We start from the raw sequence: 19,662 nt of genomic DNA, 5'->3' as shown, positions 1-19,662 counted from the left end.
TTCTGGAGGAAACAGCCCAACGGACAAAAAGAAAAAAAAGAACAAAAACCTTGCCTTAGCATTCCTAAACAGAAATGACCACAGTTCTCTTACAATTACAATAGTCTGTGGAGTTCTATATATAGTGTGAAGAATTTAAAGTGCAGGAGAGGTGCAGGGCTGGTGCGGGATGTGAGGAAAGCTGGTGATGAGGCATGAGACTGTGACAGACATGAACAGGACACCGAGTACTTCTGCAGAATGCACAAGTCTGAGTCTGGCACTTTGCTTTGACACCTCCGGCATAAGAATGGATGTGGGTGAGAGAGTGAAAACTCCAAAAAAAACACTTCAGAAATTGGTCTGAACGGTGGAAAGACGCTTCTATTATAAAATGCAATTTCATTTTTGTGACCCGCTCGTAACCGCTATAGGAAAGAAATATCTCATTACCTGTTGTTCATTATTTTATATCCAAAACAATGATCCCACAAATGTCAATACAAATTGCGTAATTTAGCTGGCTGCATGACTGACTGTCCATTTAAAAATATCACGTTTGTTTAATTTGGCGCGATCGATCATTCTGTCAGACGATTTGTCTCAGTTTTGGCGGGTAGGGAGAGGGCAGCAGGCAGAGGGCCAAGTATCGAAGATGAGTCAGGGAGATGGAGGGAGCAGTATGACACAACATACAACACATCCAATAACTGTGTGTACAACATCTATCTGAGTTGTAGCACAGTCTGACAGATGAGCTACTTCGCTGAGCACAAACTGAGCACCAGATAATGAACACAACAGAATAATGGTCTGGTCCTTTTAACACACACTTAATATCACTGCATAACCTGCTACTGTCATTATGTAATCATCAAAACAGTGGTTTACAAAGTGAACTCCCCAAATTTAATCTAGGTTTATATGTATTGTGTGTTAACATGTATCTAGTATCTACTGTTTTCTCATTTTAAATTGTCTGAATCTATTTCTAATGTATGACTTCACGACGCACCTCCATAGCGCCGTCAGGACATGTCATGCTTTCAGCCAAACGCTTTTCATTGATATAAATTATTAACCTTCTAAAGCTAAGAAAAAAAGTCTTGACCCGAAGAGGAGAAAACATTTGTTTAGAATCCCCTCAATGTAGAACAAGAAAGAAGAATAGTGTGTTTGTTCAGCCCATGTTACTTTGTTGAAGGAGATAAAACTCAAAGCACATTAAGAAGGTAACAGTTACAAACTTTTAAAGCAGGAGTGTACGTGTAAACCCTTGTACCTTTGACAGTGATGGAGAGCCCCATAAGAGGCTCTCGCAGCGCACTTCTCTTCCTCCACCTGCCTTCATCTGTGTGGTACATCTCCACCACCTTCATGGGGCTCTGGTCCTCCCCCACGCCCCCGACCACCAGGATCTGCTTCCCCATTACAGCCACAGCTGCACCTGCCCGAGGTGTCGGCATCTGGGGTAGAGTGATCCACTTATCGCCCTGGTGAGAATGATGGCCAGAATCATTTGGATTGTATAAGAAATAAAAAGAAATAGTCTTTGTGTAGATAGAAGACGAACATCTGCAAGAAAAGATGAAATTGCACGAAAAGTTTCAATTTTTTATTTTTTTTATTTTTTAGGCATGTCGATCATCAAAGACACATGTAATCAATTATTCTTTCTCTTCTTGGATGAAAGACAAAGCCTACTTCAGACTACTGCATCTTTTAGCTGATATTTACCTTCCTGAATGTCTGAGAGACAAATATCTATCGAGATTGAATAAAAAGTCATTGCATCAAGCACTGCCTCATTGTGATACTGTATTTGCACAGTTCATGTTGTTAATGTAACAAAGATTTATCAGCTTTTTACATTTTACCAACTTACACAATAAACAACTACACACTCTGAAGGTGGGATGAATGCTTCAGTTGTTTACCTCGGGGGAGTAGAGCTCTAATGCACCACAGGGTCTTCCCGCGGCATCACAGCCGCCCAGCAGGTACATCTGCCCCCCCACTTCGGTCAGGGTGTGGTAAACCCGCCCACTGGATAAACGGGCCAGACTTTGCCAGTGGAATTCCTGCGCTGAGGGCACCGCCATGGCCCCTAGCACTTCAGGGAGTCACTGAGGCGAGCAGGCAGGAGAAATCCCAAAGTAAGGGATTTTTCTTTTTTTTTTGATTAAGGCACACTGGGAGCTGGAGGTGGTGAGTGTGGACCCAGAGGGCAGCCCGGGAGAAGGAGAGGGTTAGTTTACATCAGGCTGGACTGGCCTGGTCTCTGGAGAGGCTGCTCCACCGCTGCACACAAGCCCTGCAGGAAGATAGAGGTAAATATAGATTCCACTACACAGCAAATAACTTTGTGTGGGAAACGTGTACAGTATACGCATACAGGTGCAGACACATCAAGCAACTTTCTGTGTCTGAGTGGGCTTCCTTTCAGAGGCCTGGTTGTTCCCATGACAGAAATAGGCTCATTCTCCTTACCTATTGCTATGTCTGACCTCTAGAAGGCTCAAGATCTGGGTAAAGTACAGTCCAGCCACAGAGTGCTCGACTGGAGGATGGGTTAAGGGCAAAAACAAAACAGACAGAGCTCTCGGAATATTGTTTTGACCTAGATTCAATAAAACACACCGCCGTATTGTTTACTCTTGAGAGCAGTGATTTGTGAAACAGCCCAATAAAGCACAATCTGAATTCCCTTTCTGACGAACCATCTCCATCTTAATCTCGCTCCAGTTTCGACATCAGCAAAAAAAAACTCGCAGTCAATCCCAAATCCAGCCGTACCAGCCGAGCGATTGCAGCCGGACAGAAAAAACAAAACAAAAAACGCGTTCACCTACCATGCTCAGTCCAAACCTGGTCGTCCTCTCTTCTGCCCGCCTCCGATTGGCAGAAAGTGAAATGACACAGCAGCTGTAGTGTTTAGTTTTCTGCCTTGTTGTTGTGCTGTGGTTGTTCCTGTGCCGGTCCCTCTGGAGATGACGGCTTCCTGAATGTAGCCCACTTCTCCTGCCCATGTGCGCGTTCAGAGAGACGGGGGAGGAAGTCTGTCACTGATGTGGGGGCAGTATCAAGAAGAAGAAGGGAAAAAAGCCACCAGGCGCTGCACTAATCCGATTCTAACACAGCCACCTTAAATGCACCCAAGGTCTCCTCCTTAAGGTGTCGTGCAGGGGATTATTATTATTTACTGGCGTAGCTCTTTCGTGTACAATGAGCACTATACATAAGCCATCTTGTGTATACTGGTATATTGATTATTTAACCTTTATTTATGTAAGCTCTCTTCTTCCTTTGTTGCAAATGCTTTCAAAGGTTTCAAAGGTGTCTCTGTGGATCTTGGATGCGTCTCGAGGTTGTTTGGGGAATTAGCACATTAGCATGACCATAGCTATTTTGTTGTTTTGGTTTGGGTCAGAATAGGCTGTTGTAAGTATAATCCGTAATAGGAGTGCTGTGCCCGGAGGTGTATCAAACCTCAGTACAGTGAGGAAACCAATTCAGACAAAGGGAGAACATGCAAAATCCACACAGAGAGGTCTGGTCTGAGAATTGAACCACTGTGTCACTGTTCCACCAAAACAAATACGATTAAAAATATCAGAAATTGGTCAAACACTGCTTCCCCATCATTAACTGTTGTGTCTCTAGGCAAGACACCTAACCCTCCTTGTCTCCATTGTTCGCAACTTGGACAATAGTTTCTACAGTGGTTTAAGTGCCTCAACATTTATCCAGGACAAGGGAATAAAGTACCGGTAAAAAGTTTGCACTATGTCTTGTCAAGACTTTAAACTCAGGATTCCTCATGGAGTTATGCAGGAAACACAAAATACTAACCTCTTTTCTCAATGAGCTGCAGTAGGTCGACACCTGTTATAGATTTTAACAGAGATGTGAGATCAAAACCATTTCTGGTGATCCATATGTGTTCATTTATAAATGAACAAGGTCAGTGAGAATCTACAATGTTAATAATTTAGTGTTGAAATAACAGAGAAAACCAATGCATACAAAGCTTTTCCAATCTTTTGGCCGGTACTGGATATTGCAGCTGAAAGTTTTGGAGCAATGTATGCCCTGAAGTAGACCATAATAATAATAATGCATTGGTTTTATACAGCGCTTTTCTGGCCACTCAAAGACGCTTTACATTGCACTATTTGTTCACTCCATACTCGGTGGTGGTAAGCTACTATTGTAGCCACAGCTGCCCTGGGTTATACTGACGGAAGCGAGGCAACCAGTCTGCGCCATCAGCCCCTCCAACCACCACCACTCATTCACTCGCGCACTACATTCACTAGGCTTCCTGGTGTTCCCAAACGGTCTCCCATCTTAGTCCTGCCAGGCCCTTCCCTGCTTAACTTCCGAGGTCTGACGGGATTGGGCAACGCAAAGGCAGTATGGCCATATCTGCGGTCGAAGCGCATTGGCATGTCCCAATAACTAAATCAAAGGCTTTTGTTTAAGCCAGCGTGCCTCGGCTCATCTTCTCGGTTCTGCATTCCCATTTGAAAAGTTGAACCTTCAGTCTGCCACAACATCACAGGGGAAAATAACCACTTAACTAACAGGGAAGTAGAAGATCTTTAGTAGAATAGTGTTGGTAATACAGTTGAGTCGTGATACTTCTTCACAGAAAAACATTGGAGAAAACAAAAGGCTAACTGTGCCATTTAAGTACAAATATAGACAGCCAAACTCCCTGTTTGAAGTCTCCCTCCCTTTTTACAAATCAGTGGGAATCCCAAGGCTACTGCAACAAAAGGAACAATATTAGCCTCCCAAGAGGAAGTGGCTTATGTTATGAGATCTGTTTCCCAATTTCAAACTAAAGACGACTTTGTTCTTTTAGTCTACAACGCACATTTTTGTCCCCACAATGTGCACATACGCAAGATTAAAAAAATTCCCAGAGTGAAGCTTTAAGCCCTTCCTGTGGCAGTCTCCCAGGTGTGCAGAGCGTGCCCCCCGTCTGCACACGCTCCCCTGTAACCGCCAGCCTTTATCTACCTGTCACACACCTTTGATTGTCTCCCACACGGAGGAATAAAGGACGACGAGATAAAGAGAGGAACGTCCTTCAGAAGAAACTCCCGGATCCGTCGCCATGGCAACAGCTGGGCTTTCCCAAGAGGTGCCGCTCGGTTCATTTGCACATCACTGCTTATTGCTCGCTTTGCTGCGACTCATCATAGCTTGCTAAAAACGGAAGGAAAAACAAACTAGCAAGAAAAAAAAAAAGAAAAAGAAAAGACGCGTTGTTGTGTAGCTCAAAGGGAAAGGCGCGCTAACGAGACGACCCACCAAACAATGCATTAATTGGAATCGGTAACAATTTGGTTTGGGATCGACATTAAGCCCACCAGCATCATCTGAGGCAGTTTACGATCAGCGGGACTCCGACTTGAAACTTTTAATTAAGTTGCGTTAGAGCGATATGGGACTGCATCAGCCGAAACCATGCAGAAAAGCGAGCACAAAATCATCCAGTCACCTCTGACAAGTGCTTGCTCATTTCCAGTCAGATTACACCACTGATTTGCGACTGTAAAGGCTCCATTCTGGATGATAGAGACTGTGTTGTTCTGTAAGGTGTCGTATACAGTATTGTCCTCTGAAGTTGACCTATTGCATTTGCCACAGGGGAAATCAGTGAGGAGCAGTGGGCGATGGCAGTGGACTCATCTCGAGCTAGGTGTGGTCAAGAGTCAGAGCTTATTGGAGGTAGCCCATTGTGCATGTGTTAGGTTGAAGGGTATAAACCAATTTACCCAAGGGAAACCTATTCAGACACAGGGAGAACTTGCAAACTCTCAAGGTTAAAGGAGCAGGCCACCGTTGTCCTATGCTGATATATGTTCTTACCTTAGCTTAGACGAGTTGATGCGTAAATGTCTGGTCTTTGCGTGTGCGCTCAGTCACGCAAAAAAGACTGAAGACGTTGCTAGCATTTACCCTCTCCTCCTCTCCTCATGGACCCAAACGGGGGTGGAGTTAGAAGCGATCAAGCTCTTCCACGTTCTCCCTATTTAAATCCGATTACGTGAGTAGCACTTTGACGTCGAAGTGCTCCTAAGGTATTATTACGCCTTACAATATAGTACCCCTTTTAATCCGCTAATCACGTAACCGCATTTCATTAGGGAAACGTGGAATAGCTTGGTCACTTCTAAGGTCACCCCCGTTTGGCCGCATAGAGGAGAGGAGGAGAGGCTAAATACTACATCTTCAGTCTTTTTGCTGAGCACAAACGTAAAGACCAAACAGGTACCCCTCAACTCGTCTAAGCTAAGGTAAGAACATAATCTCAGTATGGAAAAAACGGTGGCCTATTCCTTTAAGTTTGCATGACTGGGAGGAAGGTTTTGAGATGAAATACTTGGATGCATTTCATAAAGAAGATCACATGGATGGGAGGTGAGGGCGGGAAAGACAGGAGGCAGAGCAGGGGTTGCATAGCTGAGGATGGATAGAGACAGACCATCATCAAAATGGCAGCCCAATTTCTGAATCAGAAAGGCCAGAATGATGGATTTAGGAAACTTAGAAAAGACTGTGAGTCATTATTTTGATGTTTGAGCAAGCAGACAGATGCAGATCCAAGAGGAGATGTATTGAGGCATGCAGTTACTATAGGTGGGAATGCACACAGTATGGTTAAACGGAGACACTTGATACCTGGTCGTGAGGGAAGGTCGACCGAGGCAGGCCCACGTTCTTTATCGGCGCCGTCTACAGGATGTAACAGCTGGGAATGTCAGCTCCTGAAAAATCACACCATCAGTTATTCCAATATACAGAAATCTAGGCCGTCACCACAGCAACCGAGGCAGTGAGTGTCTTGATGTCAGTACAAACACATTTAATGCTTTATCAATACAGCAATCTGTGGATGATTCAGGCCCATATGAGAACCAGAGCTCTCATCTGTCAGCACACAAAGGATCTGCTTGTGCCGCGCAAAACTGAGGTGGCCCTAAGAGTAGTTTTTATATTTAAAGCCACACAGCGAAACATAACAATGATGCATTACAAGCATTTATTTTATTACAGATATTTGTATTGTTGAAAAATACCTAAATCAATAGGGATGCACCAACCTGAAACATTTTTTTGGCTCTCACCGATTTAAAAACACAACTTTTAACTCCTAAATGAGTGAATATGGACATGCTGTACCTCGTTTTAAAGAGAAGAACCTGGTGAATTCAATTGCTGAGTTAGTTTTAACATTTGCAAACATATGTTTAATCGCCGTGCTAATGCTAACATCAACTAGTCAAGGCTTGGACAGAAACTATGATTGGATCACCTAAAGTATCCTAATACAAAACTTTACTTTACTTTTCTTTGTTTGATCAGGGACAATGCACAAACAACATTAGTCTAAGAGAGAGGAAATGTCATGTGCCAGGCTATAGCGAAAAATGCTAATTTCCACCCGCAGTCCCTGGACAGGTTGATGTTATACTTACAAAAGTTCATAAAATATATACAGAATAATACATAGAAGCTCACATCATAAAAGCACTTTCTATTTCAGGAATCTATCACTCACTCACTCACAGTTTACAGCGTTCATATCACAGTCATTCAGTGCATACAGGTTTGATAATAACCACTGTTTGGTCAGGCGTATAAATGCTCTATAGTTTGTGCATGAAATAATTTCATTTGGAAGAGTGTTCCAAAGGCTCGCTGCTTTATTCACCTTATTCCGCCCCGCCCACTTTGGCCTCTTTTTGCTTTGTCCCGACACTTCCGGTCCAGCGCGAGACCCGTTCATTTAAGCGGAGAACGAGGGAAAAGGTTTCCCACTCAAATCTGATATTAAGTAGATTGATTTGTATTTTATCTCCAGTCCCATGTTAACTGATAGGAGAAAAGGGGCGGGCACAATTCATGGCGGCGCCCACGCGAGCCTCCGGAATAAGGTGAATAAGAGAATGATTGTTGACCATATGCGGTTCTGCGTCTTGGACTACCGACCGTGTGGTTCTAGAGATTCTCTCCGAATTGAGTGTGAAAAAGTTTGTTTTTTAGTTTATGGAATACTGTTAAAGAATAACATATTTGACTTATGCACAAGTTGTTATGATCAGATCAATTTATGTGAGTTCTACATAGTAATGTAACCAAAACAGATCATATATTTAGTGTAGAAAGTCGAGTTATTCTTGTTTAATGTTTTTCCATTACAGTGTTTAATAAATTGCCATAATTTATGATTGATTACAAAAAATAAGACCTTGTTGAAAATGGTTAAAAGAGGACCAAAATTTTCACTCACTGCTTTTAAGAAACTCCCAGTATCGGTATTGGAAGCAAAAAGTTGGATCTCTCTAAATAAGCAAACAAACATGGGAAAGTCTTTACTGCAACTTTACTTATAGAGGAGACGTCTCCAGCTCGTCGTCATGGAGATGTTGACTAAAGGCACTCTAATTGAGATTTACAAAGGTTAGGTCCTCATCCAAATCCATTCTTTGACTATCCACTGCAAAATAGTAGCTTTTTCTTTGTTGAGCTGCTCATTAGGAGCATGTTTTGTTTTGCTGGCAAAAGTATAATGAAAAATGTTATGCAGTGTGCCTTTAAGGAAGCATTCTACTAATTCTGTCACCTCATATAATGTTTGACCTTCCCAGTACCATCGAGCCTAGACCAAGATTAGATCAGGGACTAAAACAGGGTTAAAACAGGCCTATTGAACTACAACTTTACCATGTACCACAGTTTGAGAACCACTTCACCAGTTCATTATTGCAATGCAGGAAAAATGGGAAGCGACGGTGATAATATTGTTATAAACTAATACACAGTTGGGTGTCGAGCTCCCGCCACAGCACATGGAGGACATTTATTTTTCTGAAGGCAAAAACTCATTAAATATTTGTTTAACCAGATGGCAATATTTAAATGCAAATGCACGCGGCTCCGCCAAAAATTGCTAAAACTTATTTGGTCGGTGTCTATTGAGCACACTGTTTTTGGAGTAAAAAGGAGGGAAGAAGCGTTTTATCAACTTTCGCCGACATTTCAATACTCAAATTGCTCCGTGCGTGGCTTTTCCTTCTTCCTCGATCTGATATACTTCTGTTTTGGCTAGCACGCGCCTTATCTGGGTAAGTTCAGCATAGACCAGCTTTTTTTGTGGCAGCTCCTCTCTGTTGATAATGCCCGCCAATTTAACGCTGGCAGAGAGTGAACAAAGAGGGGAAATTGTTTGGCAGAAAACTGTTAAGTGTTTTGGTGCACCATTGCAGTCATCATGTTTGTTGGATTGCTGAGGAAATTTGCAGCGTAATCATGATTTGTCATTGATTCGTCTTTGGAAGTTCATCTGAGTGCTTTTCTAGACACGGTGATTCTGCTCCGAGATGAACGAATAGAGTTTAACCATAGATTAAATTACAATTACAATAGAAAATGGATTAACTGAACAGCCCAGAGAAATGAAAGACACAACCACCTTTTTGTCCATTTGTCCACGCTCTTTGTGGTTGGCATAATTTGATGCTGGACAACATGTTCCCCTCCAGCTCAGCAGTGTTGAGCTTAACCCCAGGTCCCTGGGCGTCCCTGTGTTCCTGCCATGTGTCCACTCTGATTGGGCCTCTTCTCTGGCAGCTTCCTGTGTGCCTGAAGACTGTGTGAAGCCGGGAGCTCCAGCTGACAGGGCCCAGACGGGATTATGTGGATGTGCTGGCTAAAACAGAGCTCTGCACACAAAGCTAAAAAAAAATCTGATGGTCTTGCAGCGACGGACTCACTCAACTAGTTTTCTCTTTTGAGTGTCTAAGCTGCCCCGTGGATCAATACACTCTGGCCTGCCTCAGCCTCCGGAGAGCCCGCAGCCAATGCCGCCTCTTCCTGCTAATCTTATCTCTCTGCACTGTGCCGACCTAAATGGACTGTAAGCCATCGCTAATAAATGACCCACAAAGACAAAAGGGCTGTGAAGAACAACAGTGAAGCAGAGTAGAGACAATCAAGACTAGCCAGTGCTTTCCTAAAATGTCATAGGTAGTGTTACGTACAGTAATTGGAAAGATTGTGATTCAGAGTTTTGCTTTGTTTGTTTTTACAGTTCTATGCTCAAACAAAGAAACCTGCCGACCCCCTTCTCCACTACTCCTATCAAGATAGTTAACTGTGCATCCAAACTTTTCTACACCGTGAGCAACTTTCATGAAACAAACATGGCAGAGAGCTACTTATACTGCAAAGTTACTTGTGTCACTCTGCGATATGAGGATGTTCACCCTGAAGGGAGAGCAGCCAAGATGATTCTCCAACACGAATGACTTGAGTTTTCACTTTGCGCTTTGTAGTGTTTGCAGACTGTGTGGAAATGCCGAAGCTTGGGAAAGCTTTGGGAAAGGGCAGGGTAGAGGTTGCTCCCGAGCGACTGGTTAAAGGGACTATACGGAGTTTAAAAATGTTAAAACTAAGTATTTTCATCCCCCTACGAGTAGAATGAGCTCAGACCTGCCTCTCAACTGCCTCTAAAATCCTGCACTGTCACTCAAAAAGGTGTTAATTCGGGTCCAAAGTGCTGTCATGCATGAGCTTAATATAGAAGATAAGATAAGATATGACCAGAGGTGGCAGTAGTGAGTATAAAATGACAAACTTGCATCTAGCCCCTTTATAGATGCCTTTTGCGCATGAATCTTGGCCAATTCTAGCCTGGTTTCAACATACCCTCGTACTCATTGCGTTTCGTACAAGTTTCTGGACCTTTGCAATTGAGCTCTGTTAACAGGTGGGAGGGGTGAACTCCTTTGAAACGATTAGATCTGATTTTCGCTTGCGTTTGGCCAGAGTGAGTAAAACAAGCTGTCAAAACTCTTTCCTTGCACATTCCAAGGCTTCAATTTCAATTTCTGGATATTTGGGAGAAGAGCCAGAACGGATTGAAGAGCTTCCATTACTTTCGTATCCGCCGCCATTGCCAAACTACAACCAGCAAATGCGGCGCAAACGCTTGACGTCACCTACAAGCCCCGCCTCCCCCGCTCGCTGAATGGTAGGTTGAAATTCAACCGATGTAACGTGGCCACTGAGATCAGACCCAGACGTACATGTAGGGAAATTAGAATTGACCGGAGTTTACGGATGGCAAAGGCCAGGCTAGAATCAAAACTGTGAACTGACTTTGGGCATAATCCCATTAAGCTGTGGTACGTGTACTTCAGATGGTCCTCAAGAGGCATCTCCAATTTTAGACTTCATTCACTTTAATTAGAGACGATTCCATTTATGCTGTAGTAATGCGACTGTTTTTACACACAGTTCTACATTGTTTCTATACAGTTTAGTCCTATTTACTTCTATTTTAGTCCCGGTTAAGTCCTGATTTGATCTTGATCTAGGCAAAGTGGCACTGGGAAGGTCAAATATTTCATGAGGTGGTATTTAGCGCTAAAAGTCAGAGAATCACTGTCTTCTAATGAAGCCTGGTCGCAGAACATTGGAGTGAGGCAAATGCAGATTATTCAATTTGAATGCTGCGACATGGTGTTCTTTCCTGCATAATTTCTAGTCCCCAGTTACATTATTACTTTGTCTTGAATATTATTTTGACTTCTAAGTTTATCCTAAAGCTGTTGGCACTTTCTATCATCTGAACTGTCCCTGTGCGCGCTGAAATAGAATTCCACAGATTGCAGTGACAAAATGCTCATGGCCAGCTGTTCCTGAGTCTATGTGATGCCTGCAAACTGAATTAGGAGCTAATTGCGCCATGACGGCTTCCAGCGACTTTAATGACGAAGCTACAGGCTAATCAGTTGTGGCTGGTCGTTGGCTGCGGATGCTGCAGAGCAGTTGGCGTTTTTAAACAGAGCTCACGTGGTTGTCCCTGGATGTTTGGCTGGCTCTTACTTAAACGTTTGTGTGCGTGGCACTGACAGATGCTGTGGAAGTGAACACGCCGTCACCGTGGCAACTGGAGTGTGCCATCAGTGTGTGGCGCGTACAGCAGCGAGCATATGGAGTTCCCACTCTCAACTTTTCCATTTAGTCCTGTTCAGAAGTCTCCTAAACTAAATAATATATAAAAGGGCATTAGCTGAGAGGCTAGCACTCTGACCTCACATTTAAAAGGTGCTCTCTGTGAAGTCTGTATGTTCTCCTCGTGTCTGGGTGGTTTGGAAACTCCCATTTGCCCCCATCAACCCAAAACACGCACAGTTAGGCTACACATTAAATTATCATTATCACAAATTCACAATTTAGGGTGACGCAATATCCATATGACAAGAAGTCACTTTATGATGCAAAATCACTGAGGTCTTCCATCTGACTGACATTCACACAGTTTCTTGCTAACACAGCCTCAAACAAAACCAAATGGTAACTTTTTTATTCCTGATTTGGTGTTTTATTCAACATTGTACACCGTATGCTAATCTTCCAGTAGTAGACCTGATCATGTAGCTCAAGATCTGGAGATGGGTCCCAGATCAGTGGGTCCACCCCAATGCAAAGCTGACTCCTGCTCCTGATATAGCGCCCTGTAGTGATTTCAAGAACAGGTCAAAGGCTGAGGACACATTTCCCTACGGGGACAATGAATTACAAAAATGCAACAACAAAAAAGGTCCCTAACTACATACCCATCTAGTATCTGTACTCTGAGTGATATACACAATGTACTGCTACAATGGAAAACTTGGAGCGCTTTTACAAACAAAACTATAAATCAGGGATCTCCAACCAGTAGCTCTCCAGCCCTTTCTAGGTCGCTCGCCAAACACTGTGTACATTCCAACATATGCCTGATAACTCACATTTTAGATGCATTTTCTTTTTGTTCTGAACATGTTGAATCCAATTTGCAAACATTTGTGTCAATATAGTAGTAAAAAACAAGTGATTTTCTTTGAAATGTTATCTTGGCGACTAATTCTCCTGGTTAAACTGTCTTTGAAGCATTTGTAGCTCTCTGGCACTTTTGTTGCATACAAGTAGCTCACCAGGTATAAAAGGATGGAGGCCCCTGCTATACATGCTACTGTTTTTACTCCACTATTGTTCCAGTCCACCGTCAGCACTTTTCGAAACAATTTGGACATTTGCAGACTTGAGGAACGTTAAAAAGCCAGCTCTAACATGGTGCACCCAATAGGCTCAATCTCACTGGCCTCTGAAGTCGCAGCCTTATCGACAGAACAGAATCAAGAATAAAATGACCTAAAATGATGACATATCCAACATCTTTCACTGGGACCTCTCGACACTGTATATCGGTGAAACAAAACTGTATCCGTATTCCTGTGCATCTTTTAAACATTCAACCTCTTTCCCTCTGAATGTTTAGCTACAATGAAGACAGTTGTTGCATGCCGATTTGTTGATTTGCATTATTCTGTGCCGCCCGCGAGCCGTCTCTCGGTAAACAGTGGCTTGACGTCACACCTCTGTGAACTCTTGAGTTTGTCCCTCAAGGAAGCTGCAGAGAAATGCTGATTTATGTGCATAAAGGGTTTAAAGGGTCTTTGGAGAACCCCTGTGCGTTTGATGAATTCAGTGCGGGGACAGGACGAGCCCTTACGGACGGAGCGTGACCGTGTTACATTTGCCTCTGTAGTAATTGCATGCACGCAGTTTATTGCAGATGCACAAATTACTTTCCACGTGAGACTTGGAAGCAGGTTGATGCCCAAGTGGAACTAATCAGTAAACACGGCTGCAGATATAGTGAGCCCGAAGCCATGGAGAGATCATTGATGGGAATAGTTACAGACATTTAGGAGGATGCAGACGTTACCAGAGCTGAGAAACGCCGCCTTCACGTGCAGATGGACTTGGCGTGCCTGCAAACAAAGAGCGCACACAGGTTACGTAAGAATATACATATTTCATTTGCTCTACTGTACTATATATATACTCGCAGTGTGTTGTCTCTTTTATCTCCGGCTGTGTGGGAGTCACATTAGACCAGTGTGGCAGTTAAGTGCAGGAGGCAGGAAGAGAACTGAGAAGTGTGAAGGAGGATATTACAGGAGCGTATATTAAGAGGGGGCTACCTAATGAGGAGCTGATAGCGCATGGCTTGCACAGCAAAAGCCCTAGAAGAAGCACAGGCTCTATTACTAAGGGGACTTGGGGACATTATAATCCCTGTGGCCTTATAAGTAATTACTATGTGATAGAGAGAGAATGGGGAACCTATCTACTGTCAGCAAAATTGGAATTAACTCCCTCATGGTTCCTTTTAACCGAGCGTGAATGTGCGCAGAACGAAATGCCATTTTGTTTAAACTGGGCTGCTTGGCTTTTGTACCCCTGACCCACTTAATATCAAAGGAATCATCAGGTAGTTATGAAATATATGCATTCATGTGGGTGTAGATTCTGTGAGTCTGATGCTGTTTGTCTGAGTTACTTCAAACGGGTTTAGTTGGACCACAAAGGACCGCGATGCAAAAATGTTTTGTTGTACCTACGCAATTTATATTTGCATTTCCCATTCTGTGTGTGTTTACTTTGCCTTTATGTTTGAAAGTCAGATCAGATGGCGCACACCTAACATATTATCTGCACATCCATATTAAACCCAATATGATGGCAGCAACTTTTAGGCTTCAGCAAGTTTGATTTTTGCAACATTGCGCTGCTTTTATCATTCCAGAGTGGAGTGAAGAGTGAGAGCCCCTTGGGGACCAGAGAGGAAAAAGAAATGTCACTCTCCTATCTGAACACGTCTGCAGAGGCAGCAGCCGACAGCCCAGACAGACAGGCGCACTGAATATTGAATAAATGACCTTTCAAATCAGGAATGGACCCTCTTTACAGTCACATCGTTGTCATAAGAACTGTAACAATAGATCCATCATCATCAATCATTTCTATAGCATGGCAGTGGTAAACCTCCAGAAGTGCAAGAACTTTCTTCTTCCTCTTGTAGTTAAGCCAAGATTCAAAATGTCCGTAACTGTAAAAGCATGTTAGATCCAAGTTAGATATTACACCAATGATGATTTACCACTAGCCCAGTTCCTAAAGAGCCTACACATAGCACAAATATGAGCCAATAGCCAAATGGCTTGATCAACTAGTGAGCAAGCGTGCTCTCTCGACCATGTTTCGTGACGTTACCTTCTCTGGCTCAGTGCTCACCCGAAAGTTCCGATATCGGTTAACCTCAGTAATTGTGTCGAGACGCACGTCTGGTCTGCGTTTACCGTCTACATGCTGCAGCGACTGCAATACTACCGCTGATCCAGATCCAACATGGGCAGGTGGTTCGCTACATTCGGACATGAAAGCTTAGTTACTTACTTGAATTGTTGTTTTTTGGGGTTTCTCTCTCCGTGGGTGTCGTGTCCTTCCCCTGTCCTCCCTTTAAACGCAGACGGAGCCGATGATTCGGGTGGATAGATGCGAGGAAGCGAGGCAAGTGCGCGCTGCAGAGAGCTTTCTCTTCCCGCGACCGCTGCACGGCACAGCTGCCTTTACTGAGCCCCATATAACGCCATTATGTGGGTCACAGATGAAGTATTCATCTCAAGCTTTCCCTGCTTTACTTCCGAGCCATCGTTCATCCTCCGCGGAACAAGTGTCGGAGAGGGAGTGTGCTGTTCCGCGTGTAATAACCTACATGCAGGAGCACACTGACACTGTTTCATTTATAAAGCAACATTATTCACACTGCTCCGGACTTTGCAGTCTCCAGAAGGAATAATTAGTCTTGCTCATAAAAGTTACTTTTGGCGACTTTTTTGTTGTTTTCCTAAACTCCTGTCCCAATAACAGCTGCTCATGAGGCAGTGCCTTTTCTCCTCAAGTGCAGAGTGTCTGTTTTATTGGCTATATACAGTTCTATTGATTTGCTGTCTATGTTTTACCATAGCAGTGGTGTGCTGTGCAGGATTTGGCCTAGTAAAGGCCTGTATCTGGTCATTTCTCCCATGTGACACTCCCCTGACCACACACTATTTCATAATATTTGATGATATTGTTATTATGGAAAAGGTCACTGCAGACCTGCAACACCACTGACTATCGGCACATCAGCACTTATTTTTAGCCTGACGGACAGTTCTGCTGGGATGGTAGTTATTATGGAAACCTTCAAACAACAAAACTCACCCACATCCCATCAGAGTCTATTGTTGGGACAGACAGTGGGAGCAGGGCCTCAGTCAGCAGCGTGTGCCCTGTGGGAGCAGCTGATTACAGCGGCATCATTCTCTCTCATTCACTGGACATACTCACTGTCCCAGTGCTCTCCTCACATCTGTTCTTTGCAGCTCATTGAATATGCCTTTTCATCTATATGAATATTGTGAGAGGAGCCTCCATGTGCTCCTCTGTCAGTGCTCCTTCTGAGCCGAGGAGCCTGTGGCTGACAGCTGGCCGTGCACATAATTGGATTGTGGACTTGTCATTCTCTGTCACTGATGTTTCCATTGGAGCAGAACTGGTTTGGGAATGGAACCCAGTGCTGTATCTATAATTCAGCTGAAACCCATGTGTGGGCAGCCAGCACTTTTTACTTGGCAAACTCACTATTTGAACATGGCACTCCAAGTTTACAGGATCTGCAGCAGCGGCACATCTCAGACAACAGCTCCACGAAATGGAACAAGATGTTTTTTTGTTTTATAAAACAAAAAAGCAAAGCTTCACAGAGCAATATTAGAGTAAACGTTCAGATGAAGAGTGGATAAAAGGCATTTGTATAAAATAGTTATTTTCTTACATGTTGCCAATGGTATTTATGTTGGCAAAATGTTAGTCATCAATTTGTAAAATAAGCTGTTGCTGAGTCTCAGATTGGCACAATAATGTTTTGTGTTTAGTGTGCTACTGTCTCTCCTTGTTTTGATCCCTATTATTTTCATCTTGTCCAATGAACCCCACAATAATGATACCTGGACCATTTGTAATTATACCACAGTCACCCTTAGTCACTGCTCAGTTGCTACTTTGGGTAAAAGATAAAATACCAGATAAATCCTGTAAGAACGCAGTCAATTATTCTATATCAAACCATTATGTGTTAGTGTAGCTCTAAGTCTTATCCACTGTAGACAAAAGCATTGTGATAAAACATTATTTTAAAAGCTGCATGTCCCTGCCAATATTCACAACCGCACATGGGTTAAAATTTGATTTCTTTTCTGAGGATCAACACTTAAAGCATTATTCTTTATTTTCATCTTTATTTGACCTTTATTTGACCAGGAAAGTCCCACTGAGATGAAGAATCTCTTTTTCAGGGGAGTCCTGGCCCCAGAGGAAAGCAAATGCTTTAGACCAGTATGGAAACATAACAAGCTTGACCTGTCTTTATTCATTATTTCAAAACCTGGAATGTGATTTTGGAGAATTACAGCAGTCACTTAGCTGCAGCTCAGAGTGGGACATGTTTGAGAATGAGCTGGTGCTAATGTACCCAGATCTATTCCGACAGCTCCCTCCATCTGCTGCTGGACCGCTTGAATAATAGTGTGGCTCCTCACGGTTCGGGACTGACCCACTTTACTTCTACAGCGCTAACTCATTCCTTTTGAGAATCGTCAAAGCTGTTCATTATATTAGATTAGATTAAGGTGCCAGTTGAGAGAGTGCTAAGCAGAGGTAGATGAGTTAAACATTTATTTATTTTTATCCTAGAAACACGAACGTCATTGATTCAGTTCTCACATTGAATACTGTCATTGTTGTGACAACACTGTGCCCGTGTTGTCTAAGTGAGTGCTTGTCCTGATCAGATCGCTCAGATTGGTAGCTACACTTCAATTTGCCCCTAGATTTAAGATGTAACTTGTTTGCCTTAATAAATCCTTTCCGTAGTCCCTCTGGGGGTAATACAAGTGTAAATGTGATGATTGGGGGGGGTCTTTCATCTTCCCCTGGTGTCTCTGGCCAGAAAACCACTCATGCAACATTCCTGCCTCCGGGTCGGAGGCGCAATACACACTAATAGAATCACGAAGAAGAAGCTAACATGCTAACGGGCAAAGCTAACTGCGGGCTTGCGCCACTTAAACAGTATTTACAGCCAAGTTTGAATGAGAAAAAAAATATCTCTATTGTGAAATTGGATGTACAATATCCCTCTCTCTCTTTGTCTTTTCTGTCAGCCGCAACATGCCACAACACCTGCGGTAGCACTTATGGCCTCTAGGGGCATGAGTTACTTAGTTCTGCTTTAAAGGCCCAATATTTTTTGCACAAAAATTTATTTTACACAAACTGACATTTGTGAAGAAAGACCTTGTGTTCCGTGCAGCTAATTGTAAAGCCTTATTAGCGACTAGTTGTTGTTTACATTACTATGACAGTATTGCTCCTTGAAAGAATATTGAAGTTAGAAAAGTGTCAGGAAAAGGCTCTGGTTCAAATCAGTCTGGAAGGGGATGGGCTTTATTTGGAGATATTTGACTGGATCAAGCGTGCCATGTTTTCAACACAGCGAGCTCCAAAACATAGCTAATAAAACACACTAAACAACTTAGCTGTGTTATTATTTGTGTTTGTTAGTCGGTATTAGCCTTCGTCGCATTTTCCCACTGTCGCCGCGTTGTTAATCTGTAATGATAAGTCGTTGCCCTATAGCTCAGTTTAAATGTTTTTGGTTTGTTATGCAGCTTTATTATTTCTTAGCTAGCTATATTTTTGCATCACTACCTTTAACTTTACACTGTTGTTACTTTACCATTTAGCTATTCTGCCCACGACTAATAATTATGAGGCTGGAAATGTTTCAAAACACCACTGTCGGATTTCAAAAGGTAGATGAGCAGCGAGATGTGACGGGGGAAGCCTTTTCATGCCTCCGCGAATTCCAAATGAATCAGATAACGTATTCACTTCATGTCTTTATCACTGCAGCCTTCTCCATAATAAAAGTGGCCGCCGTCAAATGCTAATTAACCGTATATGTATAGAAATAGATGTCACTCCACAGCACCGAGGAAGAGGGGCGTTTGGTAGGGGGCTTTCATTTCTGAGGGACCCAGTCTTGCTAACTGCCTGCCTTCAGCCACTTTGATCAGTCCGGAAATTCAGAGAGGAGCGACACTTCAATCACGGGCGTCTGTGAAGAGATCCAGCGCGGTGAAGCGCCCTGTGCTGGGGGGACTGTTGTATGGAGATTTGTTCCAGAGGTGGAGGTGAGATACAAGGCTTGTTTTGCTCACAGGACGCTTTGAAGTTGGTTGGAAGGGGCCCGCGGATGCACCGTGAGATTAGAAATACAGTGGTAATTGTTCGGTCCCTGGCCCAGATGAAATAACAAGTGAATCCTTGCCGTTTTGACCTTCATGCAGAGACCAAACAGCTTCACCGGATCTGTTTTTTTCTTTTTCTTTTTTGTCTTCTGATGCCTCGTACTCCTCCGCTGTCTTGTGGGATGTGAACCTTTTAAAGATGTTGCAGGAGGTTTCAGCTAATTTGAAAGATGAGTGAAATTCCGTCTCGGTGACCACATCAGTCGGAGCATGTTACATCACGCTCAACAGAGAACCATTTATTCATTTTTCGATTCATCTTCCACTTAGTCTGGGGCTTGTACCGACAACCACACGCCTTAAGCAGTGCAAGCCACAAGCCAGCGATCGATTAGTACAAGTGCACAAAAATGACAGACAACCTTATAGTGTTTTATATCTCTTTATTTTTGTGGCACAGGTGCAGAAAAGTGGC

General features: G+C 43.2%; 1 protein-coding gene and 1 long non-coding RNA gene across 2 annotated transcripts in view; both read right to left on the bottom strand.

Moving 5' to 3' along the window:
- klhdc8a (kelch domain containing 8A) overlaps window positions 1-3,011 on the bottom strand; it is a 29,384-nt gene extending 26,373 nt beyond the window's left edge. Inside the window, exons 1-3 of the mRNA XM_079579328.1 lie at window positions 2,832-3,011; window positions 1,917-2,293; window positions 1,262-1,472 (exon numbers count right to left, since the gene is read on the bottom strand). Coding sequence (XP_079435454.1) covers window positions 1,262-1,472; window positions 1,917-2,081 — 376 coding nt within the window. The 5' untranslated portion in view covers window positions 2,082-2,293; window positions 2,832-3,011. The remainder of the gene's footprint in view (window positions 1-1,261; window positions 1,473-1,916; window positions 2,294-2,831) is intronic.
- Window positions 3,012-6,685: 3,674 nt separating this feature from the next.
- On the bottom strand, window positions 6,686-15,622 carry LOC306979800. The gene is made up of 3 exons (XR_013793963.1): window positions 15,289-15,622; window positions 13,775-13,820; window positions 6,686-6,761 (listed from the first exon to the last, which is right to left on the bottom strand). It is a non-coding gene; the product is annotated as an uncharacterized lncRNA (long non-coding RNA).
- Between the last annotated feature and the right edge of the window lie 4,040 nt (window positions 15,623-19,662).

This window comes from Gobius niger, assembly GCF_951799975.1.
Source record: "Gobius niger genome assembly, chromosome: 20".
Lineage (NCBI taxonomy): Eukaryota > Metazoa > Chordata > Actinopteri > Gobiiformes > Gobiidae > Gobius > Gobius niger.
Note: the sequence above shows the minus strand (reverse complement) of the source record. Positions and strands in the feature narration are given on the sequence as shown.